Raw genomic sequence first — 19,949 nt, forward strand, 5'->3', positions numbered from 1 at the left:
TACCGAATATCGGGGAATATCTTTGAACTTGATCTGTCTGCGACCAAAGACAGATCAGTGCGAAAAATAAGCTTCCTATCTATATTTGTTTTGAATCTAGCGTGATTACAACAGACGGACAGGGCTAAATTGTCGCTGAATTTTGCGCTGATCAAGAATATATGTACTTTATGGTGGGTAAAATTATTATTTTGATGAGTTTCAAACGAGGCTTGTCCGCAGGCAACATTCTTTGCGTCAATTGAATTTTGTACGGGAACAAATGCAAATCAATGCAATAATCCGTTGTAAAGTGGACCGAGCCATGCCCAACTGCTGAGAACGGCGTTTTTGGGATGTTCTTGGGGACCTCTCAACACTGGCTCGTACGGCAGCGATATTCTCGGCCGATCGCCTTGGTCGACTTTTATATGGCGTCTTCGGATTAGAAAGAGCCTTACCAGTCGAAAATTTTTCGTATAAGCGCTTAATGGTATTCTTAGAAGGCGCACTTCTCACATTTTTATGTTTTAAAAGCACGTTGAGTTTTCACAATTGACTTCTTCTGTTGAATGTAAATTTCAACTATTTCAGAGCGCTCGCGTGGGGTGTGTTGGTTCATGGTTAAAAATCTGCTTGGAGTGACGCTTCAAACGCGGTATGTCATTAAGCGATGTGACATCTCTGTCAAAAGTTATGGCGTTGCCAGATGGGTCCGTCGAATATGGACAACCCTGTATGTATGGCGGAGGGTATAAAAAAATTACTCATCTATTCCCACTCTGAATCCCCAACCTTTATAAAGTAATAAGTGTACGGAAACAATATCTATTTATAAAAAGCACCTAACTTCACTTATTAAGAACTGAATTCAGTTCTTTGCCAAAAATTCCACTTTGCTTCTCTTTACTTGTCACCTAAAACTCCCCAAAATGTTCCAGAGTGATGAAGTATAAGGATACACCAAGCAATTGCTTGCTAGAACAACAGCGGCATATGGAGATGCGTAATTTTCGTATTGTCACCCTTATCAACAATAGCTTGTAATTTCGAAATAAAATTCCCATTCGAAATAATTCATTGCAACAAAAAAATTTAATTTACTTACACCTTGACATTACCTTGTGTAATTGACTACATTGTCTCTCCGGCAAGTCGACCGTCTACCTTGTAATTTATAACACACACACACAACGTACAACAACAGCAACAACAACAAAATTCACAAAAGAAATTTATTTAAGACAACACTCCTCCTTCTTCCCAACTCCGCCCATCCCCCCTTTGGAACGTTACGCTTGTTACTTACATTCATATCTCATGTCATTCAAAAAGATTCCATCTGACATAAATGTTATTCATTACATTTGTTTTCACACACACACACACAAGTGTGCGTCTGTGTGTGTGTGTTTGGAGTTGTTTGCGATGGTTTGGGGATGCCATGTCACGTTTGTATGTGTCGGTCTGTTAATTGTAAGTGTGAATTAAAGATTTTCTGCTACTAGATTTCATTTTCCTTTTTTCTTTTTGATTGATGGTGGTACCTTGCCATTTCATTGGCACCTTTGAGATTTCAGGTTCACTTTCGAAGGATATGATGTGCCTACAAATCCTTGGAGTTATTCAAGTATTTGATAACAATAACAAGAACAACAACAAAATCAAAAACAACATTCAAACGTCCAATTGCCTGTTAAATGTTAAGGTGTCATCTGAGAGATAACATTCACAACTGTGTTGAACATAATGCCAAATGTTTCTCGGGGGATTTCCCCTCGCAGTGTCAAAGCCTGCCAGAATTTCCTTTGGTTGGCAAACGTTTTGTGTCTTTATTTGCCATGTGCTGAACTATTTGTTAAGTGGATTAGTTATGTAGTTCTTTATGACATCGTATAAGAATATATTATTCAATTAGAGGGAATTTAGTTTGTGGTAAAATTGCATCGATTCGGATTAGATTGTGCGGGGGAGATGATTTGAAGAAATTTTCGGGAAATTATGTGAAAATTGTGAAGGGTTTTATATTTAGTAACATTTTATGGCAAGTTAGCCTACGTATACGTTTTGACAATAATTGTACGCTTCAATGCACCAATTATTATTAGCAAGGAATGCTTGAATTAGGCGTATACATTACGGCAAGTATTATACGCCCTAATGCTTCTTGTATATTTTATCCATTAATAGAAAATAAAGTAAATATAAAGCATTTTATCCTTATTTGAAAAAAAAAAAATAAAAAGGCTCCTTATATAGGTTAATTTCATACGGGATGAATTTTGTATACGCTCTACCATGGATAAAATAAATTTATAGCCAAATGGGTTGGCTTCAAATACTTAAAATTGGAATATATGATAGATGAGCTATAAATCAGAACGTTTAAATATAGAGAATATCTTTAGAAATTATAGACAATAAAGTTGGAAAATATGACATGGAACTTCTAAATACAAGTAACTGAGGACTGGCGTAATTTCTTTTCTACGAAAATATGAAATAACAGCCAATTGTCGATTATTTAAATATGTTTTAACTTCTGTTATGATTTTTCAAATTGTTGACCCTCTATGAAGTAGGTTTCGCAGGAATGGACCAGTATTGTCTATTTTAACTCGAACCTAAATCAATATGATATAAATATTGCGATATGTCAGGTTTCGACTATGTTGGTAACTTCCTTCACTTTATAAGCGATATGCGATAATTTTCAGAAAATGTTGAAACTTGCGTCGAAGTATTCCATTTTAATGCTTCATCTACTACAGATAAAAATATTGGTATGGGCAAAATTACAAGAAATTCGAACATTTATATCCAATTTTATGCGTAAATTCCATAAGTATCTCAGCTTTCTTGTTGAGAGCAAAATTTAGATATAACAAGTTGTAAAGAATCGCTGACATGTTTTGAAAGTTATGACAGATAAAAGTAAAGAAGTACCAGAAGAAATGTCCGATCCCTACCTTCTTTATAACATATGTTTCAATGGAAATATTGAGATGTGCCGAATGGAATCGGATGTTAATTTCGCGTTTTATGAGCTTAATAGATATTTAAAATTTTGACCCTTTGTGGGAAGTACCAGAAGGAGTGAACGTATATATGCCATCTTCACAGCAGATCTTGTGATAATAGAAATAATGGGATGTGTGAAATATGAAGACAACCGAATGCTAATTTGGATTTTATGGTCGTTTTGGTTATTCAAAACGTTGACCCTTTATGGGGGAGGTACCAGAAGGAATTGTCCTGAAATGTGCCAAGACTGAATGGAATCGGATGTTAAATTTGCGTTTTAGGAGCTACGTGGTTATTCAAAATGTTAACCTTTGTGTGTGTGATACTAGAAGGATCGATATATCACATCTTCACACTAGATCTTGGGTTAATAAAAATAATGTGATGTGTGTATTTTGAAGAGAACTGGATGCGTGGACCTGCACAGACAATTTTCTGGCATGGGCTGAAGTATCCATTACGAACTTCACATGCGAAATTTGAAACAATTCCTGTAAATAATGTCGCTAAAATCATTAAAATACCGAATATCGGGGGTACCGTTATATGGGGGCTATATGAAGACGTGGACCTACATGTCTCATCTTTTGACTTTGGATGAAGTATCCATTACGAACTTCAAATACCAAATTTGAAACGATTCCGGTAAACAATGTCGCTAAAATCATCAAAATACCGAATATCGGGGGGTACCGTTATATGGGGGCTATATGAAGACGTGGACCTGCACAGACAATTTTCTGTCTTAGGCTGTAGTATCCATTACGAACTTCAAATACCAAAATTGAAATAATTCCGGTGAATAATGTCGCTAAAATCATCAAAATACCGAATATCGAGAGGTACCGTTATATGGGGGCTATATAATAACTTGGACCTACAAGGCCCATTTACGAACTTAACCTGCCTACTGGGAAAATATACATGTGTGCAAAATTTTAGCCTTCTATATTTCGAGGAGTTACAAACGGAATGACAAAATTAATATACCCTCCATAGTATGGTGGAGGGTATAAAAATCACGCAAGGATGCCGTGGTGTTCTCTCAAACAAAAACAGCCTGAGTTTTGAGACTCATCTGCTTATACTTTAATCTTCAGACTAAGAAATATCGTTTAATTAGCTCTTTGTTGATAGACAAGGGGTAGACATTTCAGCAGCCTTGCAAAGGAAAAGGATACTTTCTCACTTTTCTTAAACGATTTCCGATTTTTTATCTTTTTCTTCTTCTTATCTCCTGTGGCGGCAAAATTGGGTCAAAACCCTTAAAAAAGCAAAGTGTAAAAAGAAGAACAATTTTGAAAAGGTTACTGTCAGATACAGGGCGACTTTCAAGGGTAGGTAAACAAATTGCATTAACTTTACACATCCTGCATTAGAGTACATAACCAGCTACAAAAATATCAGAGATATCCTGAGGTATTTTAGTCTTAATCTGCATGCACTCTTTCTAATCCAAAAAATCCTTTTTAAACCAATATATCCTTAAATAATCATTGTTTGAGTATTTTTAAGAGTCATTTCTTGCCATTGCAGGGGATTTTTTAAGGTATGTTGTCCTTGAGTCCTCTGCTGCAGGCCTTGCAAAATTGACGTCGCGAATCATTGTCCTATACCCTAAGGATGTAATCTTTTCATATTTATTATCCTTATATATGCTTGCTTGAGAAGTTATAAATATCCCTCGTAGTATAATCTCCACGTATTCTTATTTTAGTGCTTGTTAAGTTTTTATGTAGAAGAATTCCCCCCTATCCTTGTGAAGTTATTAAGGTGCTTAGCTGTAACATCCTTTCACATTCTGCTTGAGCACATAGTAAGGTCATTTTGCTGTTTGATTCTCCAGTATTTTTCCTGAAATAATAATATGGTTCTACTGTAGATTCAATGCGATCTCTCCAAGATTTTCAATGGAATATTTTCAAAAGTTTATTGTGGTCTCTAGACCAATGAATACAAAAAATCACAGTTGATCCCACAAAATGGCTCAAATAAGTTCCAGAAAATTGGTTACTGTCACATACAATTGAATTCAGCCTGGAAAAAATGTGTCAAATTTAGTGAAAATCGGTTCAGATATAGCTTAAGGTCCCTTATATATGTTTCATCCGGTTTTATATTTGAGCCAGTAAAACGATAGAAATATCTCTGCTAAATTTTATAGAGTTCGGTTCAAATTTGGGTAAAACTTCCATATTCTTTTTTTTCAAACATCTGTAGTTTAGTGAAAACTTTCGGATTTTTTATACCCCCCACCATAGTATGAAGGATATGTTAAGTTTGTCATTCCATTTGTAACATCTCGATTTCTACATTTCAGATCCCACAAAGTATATATATTTTTGATCAGCATAAAATTCTTTGTCGATTTAGCGATGTCCGTCCGTCTATTGAAATCAATCTAGCTTCCAAACGATATAAGGTAGGTCGAGAAAATTTTATTCAGACGTGTGTTTTGTCTTATGTAAGAAACATCCTTGCAATGTAGGGCTAATTTTTCATCTAGTTTCCATATAGCTGTACCTCAAAATATTCGATATGATTTGTGTCACATTTTTCACCCGAAATGTTTTGAATTTACAATTTGAAGTGTCTAATGGTTACTATATCCTATGAGAAAACATTTCACAAATAGGTCCAAGTTTTCCTATAGGTCCCTCCCAATTCGGTATTTTGATGATTTTGGCGACTTTATTCACCGAAATTGTTTAAAATTTCGTATTTGAAGTTCCTAATGGGTACTTAAGCCTATGGCAGAAAATTGTATGTGCAGGCCTAGGTCTTCGGATAGCCCCATGTAACGCTACAGCCTACATTCTGTATTATGATGATTTGAATATGGCAATAGAAGTTAAACTCCTTGTATTCGGTATTTTTCTGATTTTAGTAGTATTTTTTAATGGATTTTTTTTTGAAAATTTCTTCCAAATGGCGGATGCCCGGCCAAACTTACTGCTTTTCTACTTGTTTTTCTTTAATTCTTTTGCAGAATTTGGTATATGTACCTTGATTCCGGGAACACATTCTTTTCTTGGCGGGTCGAACCCGGATACCCAGATGTTTGACCCTACATTCCGGGTCCAAGACATGGTATAGATCTGGATGTAGATCCATAACCTGAAAAATCGACTGAAACATGCATGTTCTTTTAAATTATTCAAGGTGGGCCCATGGATATTTTTGGCGGGCGAGGTTGTAGTAATTTATCTTCAAAATGGTGTTCAAGTTTAATATTACCAATGCTTCACATTTAATTTGATTTGATTTTAAATCTTATTAAATTTTAAAACCCAACTTGCAGCACATTTGTTCTTTCTCTCTCTCTCTCTCTCTCTCTCTCTCTTTATCTGAAAAAGATCCTTATAACATTTCTGACCAAATTTTCACTTATTATCAGTTTCACTACCGTTGGTATCTGTTCACGCAGCTGTCTTCTTCCTTTCCCTTGCCTTTCCTCCAATTTCGTTTTCGCTACTGTGTTTTTTTCCGAAAAACATAATTTCATATAAATTGTTGTACATTATTCAATAGCGGCGTCCCGCCTCATGGCCTTTGTTTAAAACTGAAATGTTGTACATGCAGGAGGAGGAGCAATTAACAACAGAGTATGACCCAATTAAATCATATGTTAAAGCCACTTTAAAAAAAGAAGAATAAATAATTGCTGTGGCAAATGTGGTAAGTGTCTATGATGGATGAGATATTGAGGCAATGACAATAGGCCCAAAAACTGGGGTGGAGGAGGAGGAAATAAGTAGATGATGATGATGATGCCAAGGCTAGGAACAAACGAACGAACAACAAGTTGGGCGCCACAGTGAAGGAGATGAGAAATTTTCGTAGATGTATTTAATTTTAAGACATTAACAAAATTTTATGAGAATGGCATATGACACGCACGTGTAGGGAAATAAAATTAAACATAAACTTGGAATGAGGGAAGAATTTTTTTTGGCGGTGCTAATAATGAAATTATTACAGAAAGTGAAGTATCATCGTTAGAGACAACAATGTGTGTGGAGTAGAAGTGTCGTCAAACGATTTGGAAGTTTTAAATTGCCAGGATATCAAAAGCAAAGACAATTCAGTAGCAAAAACCAGTAAGGAAACGGCAAAAAGTCGGGCGGGGCCGATCATATGACACCCTACACCAGCATGCGTATTTATTTGAGTTCCCGTAACAAAAAAAAATATTGGGAATGTATTTGAAATATATCATACCAACTCTGAATCTTATTTGAAGGCGTATCATGGCCTTAGAATAGTCATAATTTGGGAACTACAGGGTGAGATGAAAAAACTGCAAGCAACTTCAGACTGCTGTCATTTCTAAGCTACTCATCCTACAGCTGTTAAAATTATTTCAGTGACAGCTCATTATATTTTTTACAAGCGTACAGAAGTATTTTGGTGAGAATTTTCCAGAAAAAAAGTTATTCGTGATGGAATTCAAGCGCGATAGAGTGATTTCTTAATATTTGGCTGGAAAACCACAAGTGGCACTCCCTTAGAGCACTCCAGCATTTAAATGTGAATAAATCTTTTGTGTTTCGTACCATCGCTCGCTACCGTGATACTGGTAACATAGCCCGACGTCAAGGAAGTGGACGGAAGAAAACAGCAACATCAGCAGAAATGGTTCGAAAAGTAAAGAAGCGACTTGATCGAAACCCGCGTGGCAGTGGCCGAAAAACGACTCGTGAGCTGAACACATCGCAATATTCCGTTCCGCAAATATAGAAAAATGAGATCGGGCTAAAGCCATTGAAATTCCAAAAAGTGCGAGAACTTACACCGCAACAGAAAAAAAATAGACTCAAACGACCTAAAGAGTTGCTTCGCTTGGCCGAAAGTAGTGAACTGCCGAATTTGGTTGTCTCCGATGCGAAAACATTCGTTGTCCAGCAGTTTGTAAATGATCGAACAAAATGATTGTATTTATTTGCCAAAGAGATCAGCTGAAAATGTGCACCTTCGGTTGGCCATCAGAACTCAAGCGCCGGCCATGGCGATTGTGTGGGCCGCCATAACAGCCGATGGTCTCTCTCCGCTCGTATCAATCGACCGTGGCATCAGAATAAATGCCGAATTTTATCGCAAAAATATTCTGGAGGGTGTATTAAAGCTTTGGGCACGCAAACATTTTGGCCGCAGACCTTGGACATTCCAACAGGACTCAGCACCATCGCACTCAGCACGCGCCACCCAAGAATGGTTACAAAATGAGGTTCCTCGCTCCAATTCCAGCGCACAATGGCCATCAAAATCTCCGGATACCAATCCGTTGGACTATTGTGTCTGGAGTTGTTTGGAAAGCGAGGTTGGCACTAAAAAAATTCAAAGTGTCGATCACCTCAAGCAAGCGCTTCGCCGGGAATGGGCCAAAATACCGCAGAGCAACAATCTAGCAGCGTGTGATGGTTTCATTGGCCTTTTGAAGGCCAAAATTCGTGCCTAAGGTGACAAACCTAATTTTTTTCTAAAATTTTATGCTATTTCCGACATTTTTTGTTTTCATTCAAAAAACTTTTGAAAAGAATGGAAAAATTATGGCTTTTGACTTTGTTGCAGGGTTTTTTGCATCTCACCCTGTACATGGTAGCTATGCCCAAATCTGATCTGATCTCGATAAAATTTGACAGAGGTATTTCTGAGCTGCATCGTATATCTGGTACCAGTGCATATTACGAATGACTATAGCTATATCTGAACAGATTTTTCCTAAATTTGATGTACTTGCTGCTAGACTGAATTCGGTCGGATTTGTAAAAAATCAGGTCATTTGGTCAGATATTGGCCATTTGGTGCACAATTAACCCGAAATCGATTGATGAAGTATATGGGAGCTATATCTAAATTTGAACCGATTCTCATCAATTTCAATGGGGTTCGACCTTGTTTGAAAAATTTCATCTCGATCGAATAATAAATACGACCTGCATTTTGTTCACAAAAATATATTGACAAACGGACGGACAGACGGACTGATATGCATAAATCGACTCAGAGAGTGATTCTATGAAAATACTTAAATGTAACTATGGGTCCATCTCGCCTCCTTCTCCATCTTACAAACAAATGCACAAAAACATAATACCATACCCCAATAAAAGGTGTAGGGTATAGGGATTTAGAATAGAAACATGTAAAAAGGCTGTTAAATTCTTTCTTCCCACTTAAAGGAATATTCTATATTTGCGGAAAATACAAATCAAGGACACAGATTAAAAATTGCAAAGTTGAAAATCTCTAGATTTATGCAAATTTCTGTGACACCTCCTCCGACGCCCCCAATTTCAATATTCTGCCTGCCATTCAATGGGACTTTGAAATAAAACAATTTATATAAATTTAGTTTTTTTCTTCCTCTTCTTCCTTCCATTTTTTTGTGTAAGGACATGTAAAAAAAGAGAATTACTTTATGCGTTGGCTGTCTACTTTTAACATTTAAAATGTGAAAAAAGGTGGAACCGAAACACTAAAATGGGTGGTTAAACATCCGAGACTCACAGTCAATGGAAGTTAAGCTTTTGAGACAATTTCCCTGTAAAATGTGTGTGTCTGCTGTGCAGTAACATCTAACCGAGCATAACAAAAAATCCAAAAAAAATGTATTTCAAGCACCCACTCTACTCTGGTGCAGCCTCTCCTCCTCCCCACCCCTCCTCCTCCTCCCTGAGGCAACCACAAGCCACTTTTACTAACATGCTGTGTGAAAAACAAATATAAATTTCACGGTAGAAAAACTACCTCTTCTTGATGCTACTAAGAATGCCATAAATCTTCTATGAAAATATTAACGTCGTCATAGTCATACTTTGTCGTCAGCGTCATCACCGCTGTCGCTGTAACCACCAGCCAGCCAAACAAACACTGGCAATATATTTTCTTAACTTGTTCCCTTGCATCTGCTAGTGAAAGTTTTGCCGACTAAGTGTTTTGATAGGTATTTCCGTTTTTTTTTTTCGTCTTCATCTCTTAAGATGTCTTCACGTAGGCTTTTTTCTTGTAATAAAAAGGAGGATACTACCAACCACCTCCCTGCCTAGCGTTACAATAAATGGCATAAGGATAAAAATATTTTAGCTTAGTATTTTATCAAGATGAATTTCTCTGCTGCTGTTTAATATAAATGGTTTTATGTTAGAGAGTGGGATTTCTTTTTTCAATGAATATCAAGCGATATAAATGTTTTCATAAAGGGATTATAAAGTTTTGATCATTTATATACCTCGTTTTTTACGTTATACTAAATATTCAATGGGAAAATTGGTGATTGACGATGGCGTATACGCATTGTCAGCAATCATACACCCCTATATCTCATACGCCTATATGAATTAAATTTGTTAAAAATATCGAAAAACAAGTTAATAAATAAGGTAGCACAGTCAGTCGGTTTTGCCGTCAGATGTATACCCCCAGCCTTGAGATATGATTATTCAAATTGTTGACCCTCCATGGAGTAGGTTCCGAAGCAGTTAGTCAATATTGAACAATTCGTATCTGGCCTAAGACTAATATAAATATTACAACGTGACATATTTCCTATACTTTACATAGTTCATATATATACTTCCTATACTTTATAAGAGATATGTGCAAAATCATAAATCTCGATGAATGCCATATTCATCCCAGGTTTCTGGTTTAGTGAAATATTTAGATATAGCAAGTTGTAAATAATCGCTGACTTTTTGGCCAAATTATGACACATAAAATCATTGAAAATTTTGACTCTTGGTGGGCGATGTTCGCAGATATATAATCTTCACAGTAGATCTTGTGTTAGCAAGACTGTTGGTATGTGTAAAATTTGAAGAGAGTTGTATGCCTACTTCGCTTTTTTTAAAACCTTGTACCCTATGTGGGGGAGGTACCATAAGAAATGGTCCAATCCCTATTATATATTATATAAAAGATCTTGTGTTGATGGAAATATTGAGATGTGCAAAGTTTGAATGGAATCTGTGCAGTAAATTTTTATACCCACCACCATAAAAGGCAGGGTATATTAAGATTGTCATTCCGTTTGTAACACCTCGAAATATACATTTTAGACCCCCCCAGAGTATACATATTCTTGATCAGCACAACATTCTATGTCGATTTAGCGATGTTCGTCCGTCTGTGGAAATCACTCTAGCTTCCGAACGAAATGAAGTAGGCTGATAAAATTTTATCCAAATCTATATTATGTCTGCAGGACTTTTGGTATTGAAAATGCGTCATGTTGGTCCACGTTTTGATATAGCCCCCACATTATAGTACGTCCCAATATTCGGTATTTTTAATGATTTTAGCGACATTATTTACCGGAATTGTTTTTTATTTGAAGTTCGTACTGGATACTACAGCCTAAGACAGTAAATTATCTGTGCACGTCCACGTACTCGTATAGTCCCCATATAGCGGCACCTTCAGATATTCGGTATTTTGGTGATTTTAGCGACATTATTCACCTGATTTTTAACTGATTTTGTTTTTCTGAAAATTGCCAAATTCGTTCCAAATGGTGGAAGGTATTAAAAGTTCGGCCCGGCCGAACTTACAGATTTTTATTATTTTTTTTTTTATTTCGAACTTTTCTGTGGGACGTGAGTGGACCGATATTGTCCATCTCTAAGTTTAATAATATTATTACAATGTACCAAATTTGGATCAAATCGGATACTCCCTTCAAGAGTTATGCCCAGCCAGACAGACAGACGGACTGACATCGCTATATCGACTCCAAATAACCTAAAACAAATTCGGTCCAAAGAGACCGTTATTTCGATGAGGCACGTTTTGACCCTAGCCATATGGCTGAGGGTATTATAACGAATATCCGGAGGTATCATTGTGTTGGGGGGGCATACAAAGATGTGAACCTGGTTGGGCAATTTTCTCTCATAGGAAATAAATACAAATACAAACTCAAAATTTAAAATATTTCCGTCGAAAACTGTTCCATATATCATCCTCATCGTATAGCCCCGATATATGAAAATCTGGACCCATGCCGAACTTCAGATGCAAATTTTGCGATAATTCTGCTGAAAGATACAGTCATATGAGGAAAATATGAACCGGAATCCAAAACATCCCAAATATCTTAAAAATATCATTGTTGTCGAATATGAGGGAGTTAAAGACCAAATCATATATATGGGAGTTATAGCTATATCTGAACCGATTTTCTCCAAATTTTATGTACTTGCTTCTAGACTGAATTCGATCGGATGTACGAAAATTTAGAAATTTTTGACAGATATTGGTCATTTGGTGCACAACTAATCCGAAATCGCTTGAAGATATATATGTTAGCTATATCTAAATCTGATCCAATCTTGATACAATTTTGCAGATGTAATTCCGAGCTCTATAAGATATCTTGCGCCAAATATCATTATTGTCGAATGCATATTACAAATGTGAGGGACTTACTGCATGCAAAAATCGATTTAGAAAGTGATTCAATTAAGATCCTCAAAAGCAACTATGGGTCTACCTCGCTTCCTTCTCCATGTACAAACAAAGGCACAAAGACAAAATACCCTTACCACTATGTGGTGTAGGGCATAGAAATGTGGATGAGGGGTTACTTTCGATGTGAACTTTCAAAACGCTATTTATACCCTACACCACATAGTGGTAAGGGTATTATGTCTTTGTGCATTTGTTTGTAACATGGAGAAGGAAGCGAGATAGACCCATAGTTACTTTTAAGGATCTCCATAGAATCACTTTCTGAGTTGATTTATGCATGTCAGTCCATCTGTCCGTCTGTCCATGTATTCTTGTGAGCAAAATGCAGGTCGCATTTATTATCCGATTGAGATGAAATTTTCCAAACAACATTTGTTTAGCCCAAGGACGAACCCTATTGAAATTGGAGATAATCGGTAAAAAATTAGATATAGCTCCCATATATATCTTCGTCCGATTTGCTTTTATTGTGCACCAAACGTGTAATATCAGCCCGAACAGTATGGAATTTTGCACACACAACCAAATTAGGCCTGAAAATAAGTATACCAAATTTGATCGAAATAGGTTCAGATATAGCTATAGCTCCCGTACATATTGTTCATCCGATTTGTTATTTTTGTCCACCGCCGCCGTAATATGCACTCTGTAACAACAATATTTGGGGAAACATATCAAATGCAGCTCAGAAATACCTTTGCTAAATTTTATCGAGATCGGTTCAGATTTGGATATAGCTCCCATATATAACTTCGTCCGATTTACCTTTGATTGTGTACCAAACGTCTAATATTTGCTCAAATGGGATGGAATTTGGCACTTACTACCGAATTGAGTCTAGAAGCTAGTATGTCAAATGTGGTGAAGATCGGTTCAGATATAGCTATAGCTCCCATATATACTGTTCATCCGATATGTCATATTTGTTACCCACAGCCATAATATGCACTCCGTAACAACGATATTCAGGGAAATATATCAAATACATCTCAGAAATACCTTTGCTAAATTTTATCGAGATCGGTTCCGATTTGGATATAGCTCCCATATATATTTTTATCCGATTTCAAATTAATTGTGCACCAAATGGGCAAACAAATCCGAATTCAAAAGATACAAATGCTTCGGCATATTTAGTCCTTTGAATTTTAAATTATAATTATAATCAAAGAGTGTATGATTGAATTCTCCCATAAAAACTTTTAATTATTAAGTGGAGCTCAACTAAATTAGCAAAGTGGTGTAGGGTATCATAAAATCGGCCCCGCCCGACTTTAGGACTTTCTTTACTGGTTTTGATGTTGTACAGTGTAATTGAAAGTTGAAGTTTTATTCGAAAAGGAAATTGTGATTTGCACTTCATATTTGGCAAGTCACCAAATACATAATCCTAACCAATCACCAATTAGTCCTGCAGGTCATACGAAAGAGTATCCACATATTTGTCATACACTTTTCCGAAATCCTGTTATTTGTAAGAAATTATGTGAGAACATTCGAAACCTTTAAAAAAATTGGTACCCAAATCGAATGGGTCTCCTCAGAAAAATTCTGGCAACTCATTTCTGGTCTTACCTCAATTTAATGCTGGATTAAAATTTAATATTTCCAAAGAAAACAAAAAAACAACAACATCCTGTCCAATACAGGTATTTGATTTTTCATTTTTCTGCCTTCGCGTGTTGTTATTTTTTTTTTTTTTGTTTTCCTATTCGAAAAGTGAGCTATCATGTTTTTAATTATAGCCGAAGAAAACAAAAAAAGAATGGAAAAACAATTTATTAAAAGTGAATGAAAATGCTTGCGGGCCTATAAAATTCCTATGTCAACCCATGTTATTTATGACGAGGAATAGGTCTAAGGATAAAAATGAAATATATCACAAAACAAATATGTCATGTTCGGAAGCTATCAAAATAATGGCAGGTACCTTGGCTTCAAAACATGACTTACCAAAATTTGATAGCCAGTTGCCGGTTTCTTTTTCGATTATTAATTGCTATTTGAAGATTGTACACTTTTTATGCTGTCACGTTGATGATGCGAAGGATGATATACAGCGGAGCGGGTATACTTATTTTCAGCCACCTCCTTTTCCTTTCCCTCTCCATCATAACCATTACATTGATATGACCAAATGTAATACTTCAAGTCAGCATCATCGTCTTTACAGACACCTTTGAACATTTCGCTTTTACAATTTTTCTTCCTATTGCTCCACGCTACCCCACTTCCTACTTCCAGCTAACATTCTTTAAAATATTTGCTTTTATGACTTTCGATACGGCTGTTGTAGTTGTTGTTGCTGCCGCTGTCATTTAAAAAAAAAAAAAAAATCCTCATTGAAGTCACGCTGTTTCCGTTTACAAAAACCGGAAGCTTAACAATATTGATATAAAAAACGCTGTATTAAATCATAAACATATCCGCTTAACTTTGTCCCATTTGCTGGTGCAGCTCTTCACACCACCCTCACTAAGCGTTTATTTACGATTTGAGATTTCCTTTTTTATGACAACTTTAAGTGTTACACAGATATGTACATATGGAATGTCATATGGGAAGAGAAAATAACTAAATTTATGGTTAAACAGGTACGAAATGTGCGGAGAAATGGGGAGAACTTTAAAAGATCACAAATGTGAGATATTTTCGGAAATTATGGAAGCACGACTTGCTAGTGGGGCCTTTCCGAAATGTCTAAATTTTTGTGTATTTTAGAGGACTTAAATTTGGGTCACATATTATATCTGGCAATTTTATGGGAACAAAAATTGTATATCTTTCCCAGTTTAGATATGGCATTTTGGAAATTTGAACCACATTTTCCAATGAAAAGATATATTATGGAGTTCAGAGCTCTTATGGAGAACATTAACCCTTTACAAAAAAAAATCGAAATTTGTTCAGGTTTTTGGGATAGTCTCCATAAACTTCTAATTTGGCATATCGTAATATTTAGATATGTCTAAGGTCAGGTGCGAATATTGACAATAATACGTCAGTACTTCTAGTACTAGGTCCAGAAAGGCTCAATTTTTGAATGATAATGATAATCTGTTATTCGATTTTTCCTAATTCACTGTTCTGACGTTCTAGCCAAGAACAAAGAATTTATAAAAAAAATTAAAACAATCTTCTGGGTCAAAATCTGTGCAGTTTATAAAAATATTTTTAGAAACTTCTGGTCTTTATATAAATAATTTATTATACCCTCCACCTTGGAAAGGAGGGTATATTAACTTTGTCATTCCGTTTGTGACATCCCTAAATATTCGTCATAGACCCCATAAAGTATGTATATTAATAATCAGTCTAAAATTCTAAGTAGATTTAACGATGTCCGTCTGTCTGTCAAAATTTAGCAGAACAATTTGTATTTTGTCTAGGATGGTTGGCATTAAAAATGAGATATAATCCCTATATAACGGTACCTGGTATTTTGATGAGTTTTGCCACGTTGTGGAAAGCCCCCATATAACGCAACCTCCCGATATTCGGTATTTTGATGGTTTTTGTCACATTTTTACGGATTTGTCTAAAAATTGGTATTTGTTGGTCGTAAGGGGTTCTGGCTGCGGCGGCGAAAAATTGTATGTATAGGTTCACGTTTTGGTATAGCTCTCATATCATGGTACCTCCAGATATTCGGTATTTTGATGATTTTTGCCACATTTATTTGCGGATTTGACTAAATATTGGTATTTGTGTGTCTTAATAGGATCTAGCTCTGTTGGTGAAACATTGTATGTACACGTTCTCGTTTTTATACCCCATATAGCGGTACCTCCTTTACCCTAAGGTGGAGGGTATTAAAAGTTCGGCCCGGCCAAAGTTATGTTTTTTTTTTACTTGTTTTAAATATATTTATTGTGTGTCCTTCAAAAAGTTCTAAGAACTTGAAATGAAATTATTGAAATTCTTGTCTTTAAAAGTAATAACGTGACAATTTTTCATAAAAAAATGTTAAACAACGATCAAGTTTTCAAGACCTTCCTCGCATTTAGGACTTTTTTCATCTTGATATATTTTTCAAAATTTTAAAAGGTGTTTGCATTTTTAAGCGTATTTTTCCAAATTGTGGCCTTCACCAAGATATATTTTTCCAGAAAAAAATCTTTTTTAGAAACATCCGGCCATATTTTCTACATTTAAAAAAAAATGTCAAGCAATTCTTGATAGAAAATTGTAGTATTTTCTGCTGAAAGAATTTAATTTTTTTAAACAGCAAAACCGAGTGATAATTTTTTTTATATATATTTATACCCTCCACCATACATAGCACCGTTTTAACTCATCGAAATAATAATTTTGAACCTAACCAAGTATATATATTTTTGATCAGCGTAAAATTCTAAGACGATTTAGCCCTGTCCGTCCAACCATCTTTCCGTATGTTGTAGTTATGCTAGAGTCAAAACGAATTAAGAAAGGAAGCTAAAATTTTGCACAAATCAGTCTTTTGTGTGCAGGCCGGTCAAGTTCGAAGATGGGATATATCGGTACACGATATCTAATGGCCCCCAAATAACGGTACCCCCTATATTCGGTATTTTGATGATATTAGCCGCATTTTTCGACGGAATTGTCTAAAATTCTACACAAGGGGTTCCTTGTGAGCACTTTCCCCCTGAAAGGGAATTGTCTTTATAGTATAAACCCCATATAACGGTCCCCCAATATTAGGTATCTTGATGATTTTAACCACATTTTGCAATGGAATTGTCTGAAATCCTACACAAGTGGTTCTTCGTAACTACTTTAATCCCTGAAAAAAAGTTGTCTAAATAGGTCTACGATCTCGTATATCCCCCAAATAACTGTACCCCCGACACTCGGTATTCTGATGATTTTAGTCACATTTTTTAATAACGTTTGAAATTCTACGAAATTTTCTGTGAGTACTTAACCCCCTGAAAGGGAAGTTTCTATATAGGTCCACGATATCGTATAGCTCACATACAATGGTACCTCCCGATATTCGGTATTTTGATGATTTTAGCCACATTTTTCCACGTCATAGCCTGAAAATCCACACAAGGAGTTCTCTCTGAGTACTTTACCCCCTGGTAGAGAATTGTCTATATAGGTCTACATTTTATCTTAGTATAGCCTCCATACACCAGTACCTCCCTTTATTCGGTAGATTGATGATATTAGAGACATTATTCATCGAAATTGTTTCAAAATTCGTATTTGAAGTTCGGAATCGGTACTACAGCCTATTCAAGAAATTGACTTATCCAGCACCATGTCTTCGTATATCCCGTATTTAAAGTTTTTTATCTAATTTTTTTTTAATATTTTAAGTTCCTTCGAATGGTATAAAAAGTTCGGCCCGGCTGAACTTAGCTGCTTTTTTACTCGTTTTTTTTTTTTTGGAATTCTCATTGAGATCGTGTGCTCTGTACAAAAAAATGAATTCGGTTCAGGTTTCAGTTTTGGTAGTTCTGAGGTTTTTGCAACATTTGGCAACAGAATTCTGTCTTAATTCGATACCATCAGATTTGGGAATTTTGTATAATATAACAACATGTTAGTCAGAACTAGGATTATGAGCAATCAAAAATTAAAAAAATTGAAAATGGAACTGGTGCAAAATATTACTTTTGTGCGTTTCCTTATAGCCTTAAAATGTTAGGCTTGTTTTCTGAAACAATTCAAAAAGGATTTTTTTGACAAGAAAAGTTTTAAAATAAAAATATAAATATTTTCTTTACATCTATGTAATTTCTTCTCCCCCATAAAGTCAGAAATACAAATGACATAAAATGGGATTTTAATGGATGGCTATATATAAACAATATATTTTATACCTGTTATAGGTATCCATAAAATATAAATCATTTAAGAGATTGAAAAGAGACCTACATAGACACATATTTATGTATACGAAAATAAAAACAAAAAATCCAAGAATATCAATAAACTTTGAAATTGGACAATTTAACAAATCCATTTCCCCTTCCTCCTCCCACACCCACCACACTGAGGCGAGACAATTTTATCGCAATTGACAATGGCCGTCTAGATTTGTTGACATCTATGACTTTTATGTGTTATTTAAAGTCATGGAGGTTATTTGTTTTTCAGTCTCTTTCAAATTTATAACACAATATTGGGTAAATTGAAATGCTAAAAAAAATACGTTCAATTTCCTTCAGTTCGGTTTTTTTTTTCAATTACAGACAAAAGCCACAAATTGTACTTGGACATCGCACATATATATAAAAACCGCAAAAACCAAAATAGAAGCCAAAAACAAAAAAAGACAATTCTTCAAATATTAATGGTGGTTAAAGTGTAGGAGGGAGTTGTCAATAGACATGGGCGTTGTATATGGGATTTAGATTCCATCCTGCATTAAAATCCCCATTGGAATGTATTTCACCCACGCCAATGTTAGTTATTTTTGCTCCCACCATAAAAATATAAAATGTATTTTTCTAAGGACAATTTTAAAGCCTTATCCGTGACCATTTGAAAAATAAAGTCCTTGTATTAGAAACCATTAGGATCGTTTTTTTTTTTTCATTTCCGTTTTCTTGTCTCCAGCAATCGACAAACATGATTAAATATTGAAAACAAAGCCATTAAAAATTTGTGGGCTCGCTTTTTTTTGTAAAGGTAAGTGGTTTTTGTGCCAACATTACACACCACAATTGTTTGTTTGTAAAACCCCCACCCCACTTTGCCACCCTCTTAAAAATTAAAATTCAATTTATGGTCACTTACTTTCTGTACTCCATTCGGGCTCACAGTTCTGCCACGGCAGCTTGGTGCGAAACGATGCAAACATATAGAATATAGTCCAGGCAATAATGAGATTATAGTACAACATAACAATGGCCGAGACAATAATCATGCCCGTACCCAAACCGCAAAGCAATGGGCAAAAACGCTGATAGATGGCCACCGGTCCCAGGGCGGCATACTGACCGAATGACAGCTCCATGAACATCAGGGGAAGGCCGGCAATAATTAACATAATGGTGAAGGGTATAAGGAAAGCGCCTGCAAAAAAACACAAAGAGAAATGGATAATGGATGATTAGAAAACATAGGATTCACATAAACGTCAAAGGAAATTTGAAATTTTAAATCATCTTCAGTGGTCATTAGAAATTCCTAAGAAAAAATATGTTTTTTGTTTTTTCTCTCCAAAAGGAGTTATCAATCAAAGGGGAACATCTAAAAGGTAGCCATCAATCACTTAAATGATTCATAGCTACTTTTTGGTGAAAGTAAGAACAAGCTTCTCACTTTCCAATGCCTTTGACATTTTTGTATATTGAGTGGCAAAAAATCAGGGATTTCTTTAAAATCACAAATCAATCATTTAAGCACCAAAAAATAAATATTTAACAGATTTTCATAATAACATTGAAAATTAATTACGTTCTCGTTCTTAATAATTGATTACAGTTGACTACAGATACGAGAAAATTGGCAATAGGTCCTTAAATGGTAAATAT

The 19,949-nt window shown here is 35.4% G+C and overlaps 1 protein-coding gene across 1 annotated transcript in view; it reads right to left on the reverse strand.

The window, feature by feature from the left end:
• The window catches only part of LOC101898649 (uncharacterized), a 129,439-nt gene that overhangs the window by 44,475 nt on the left and 65,015 nt on the right, over window positions 1–19,949 (reverse strand). Inside the window, 1 exon segment of the mRNA XM_059127621.1 lies at window positions 19,210–19,488. Within this exon segment, the coding sequence (XP_058983604.1) occupies window positions 19,210–19,488 (279 nt within the window).

This window comes from Musca domestica, unplaced genomic scaffold, assembly GCF_030504385.1.
Source record: "Musca domestica strain aabys unplaced genomic scaffold, Musca_domestica.polishedcontigs.V.1.1 46, whole genome shotgun sequence".
NCBI lineage: Eukaryota > Metazoa > Arthropoda > Insecta > Diptera > Muscidae > Musca > Musca domestica.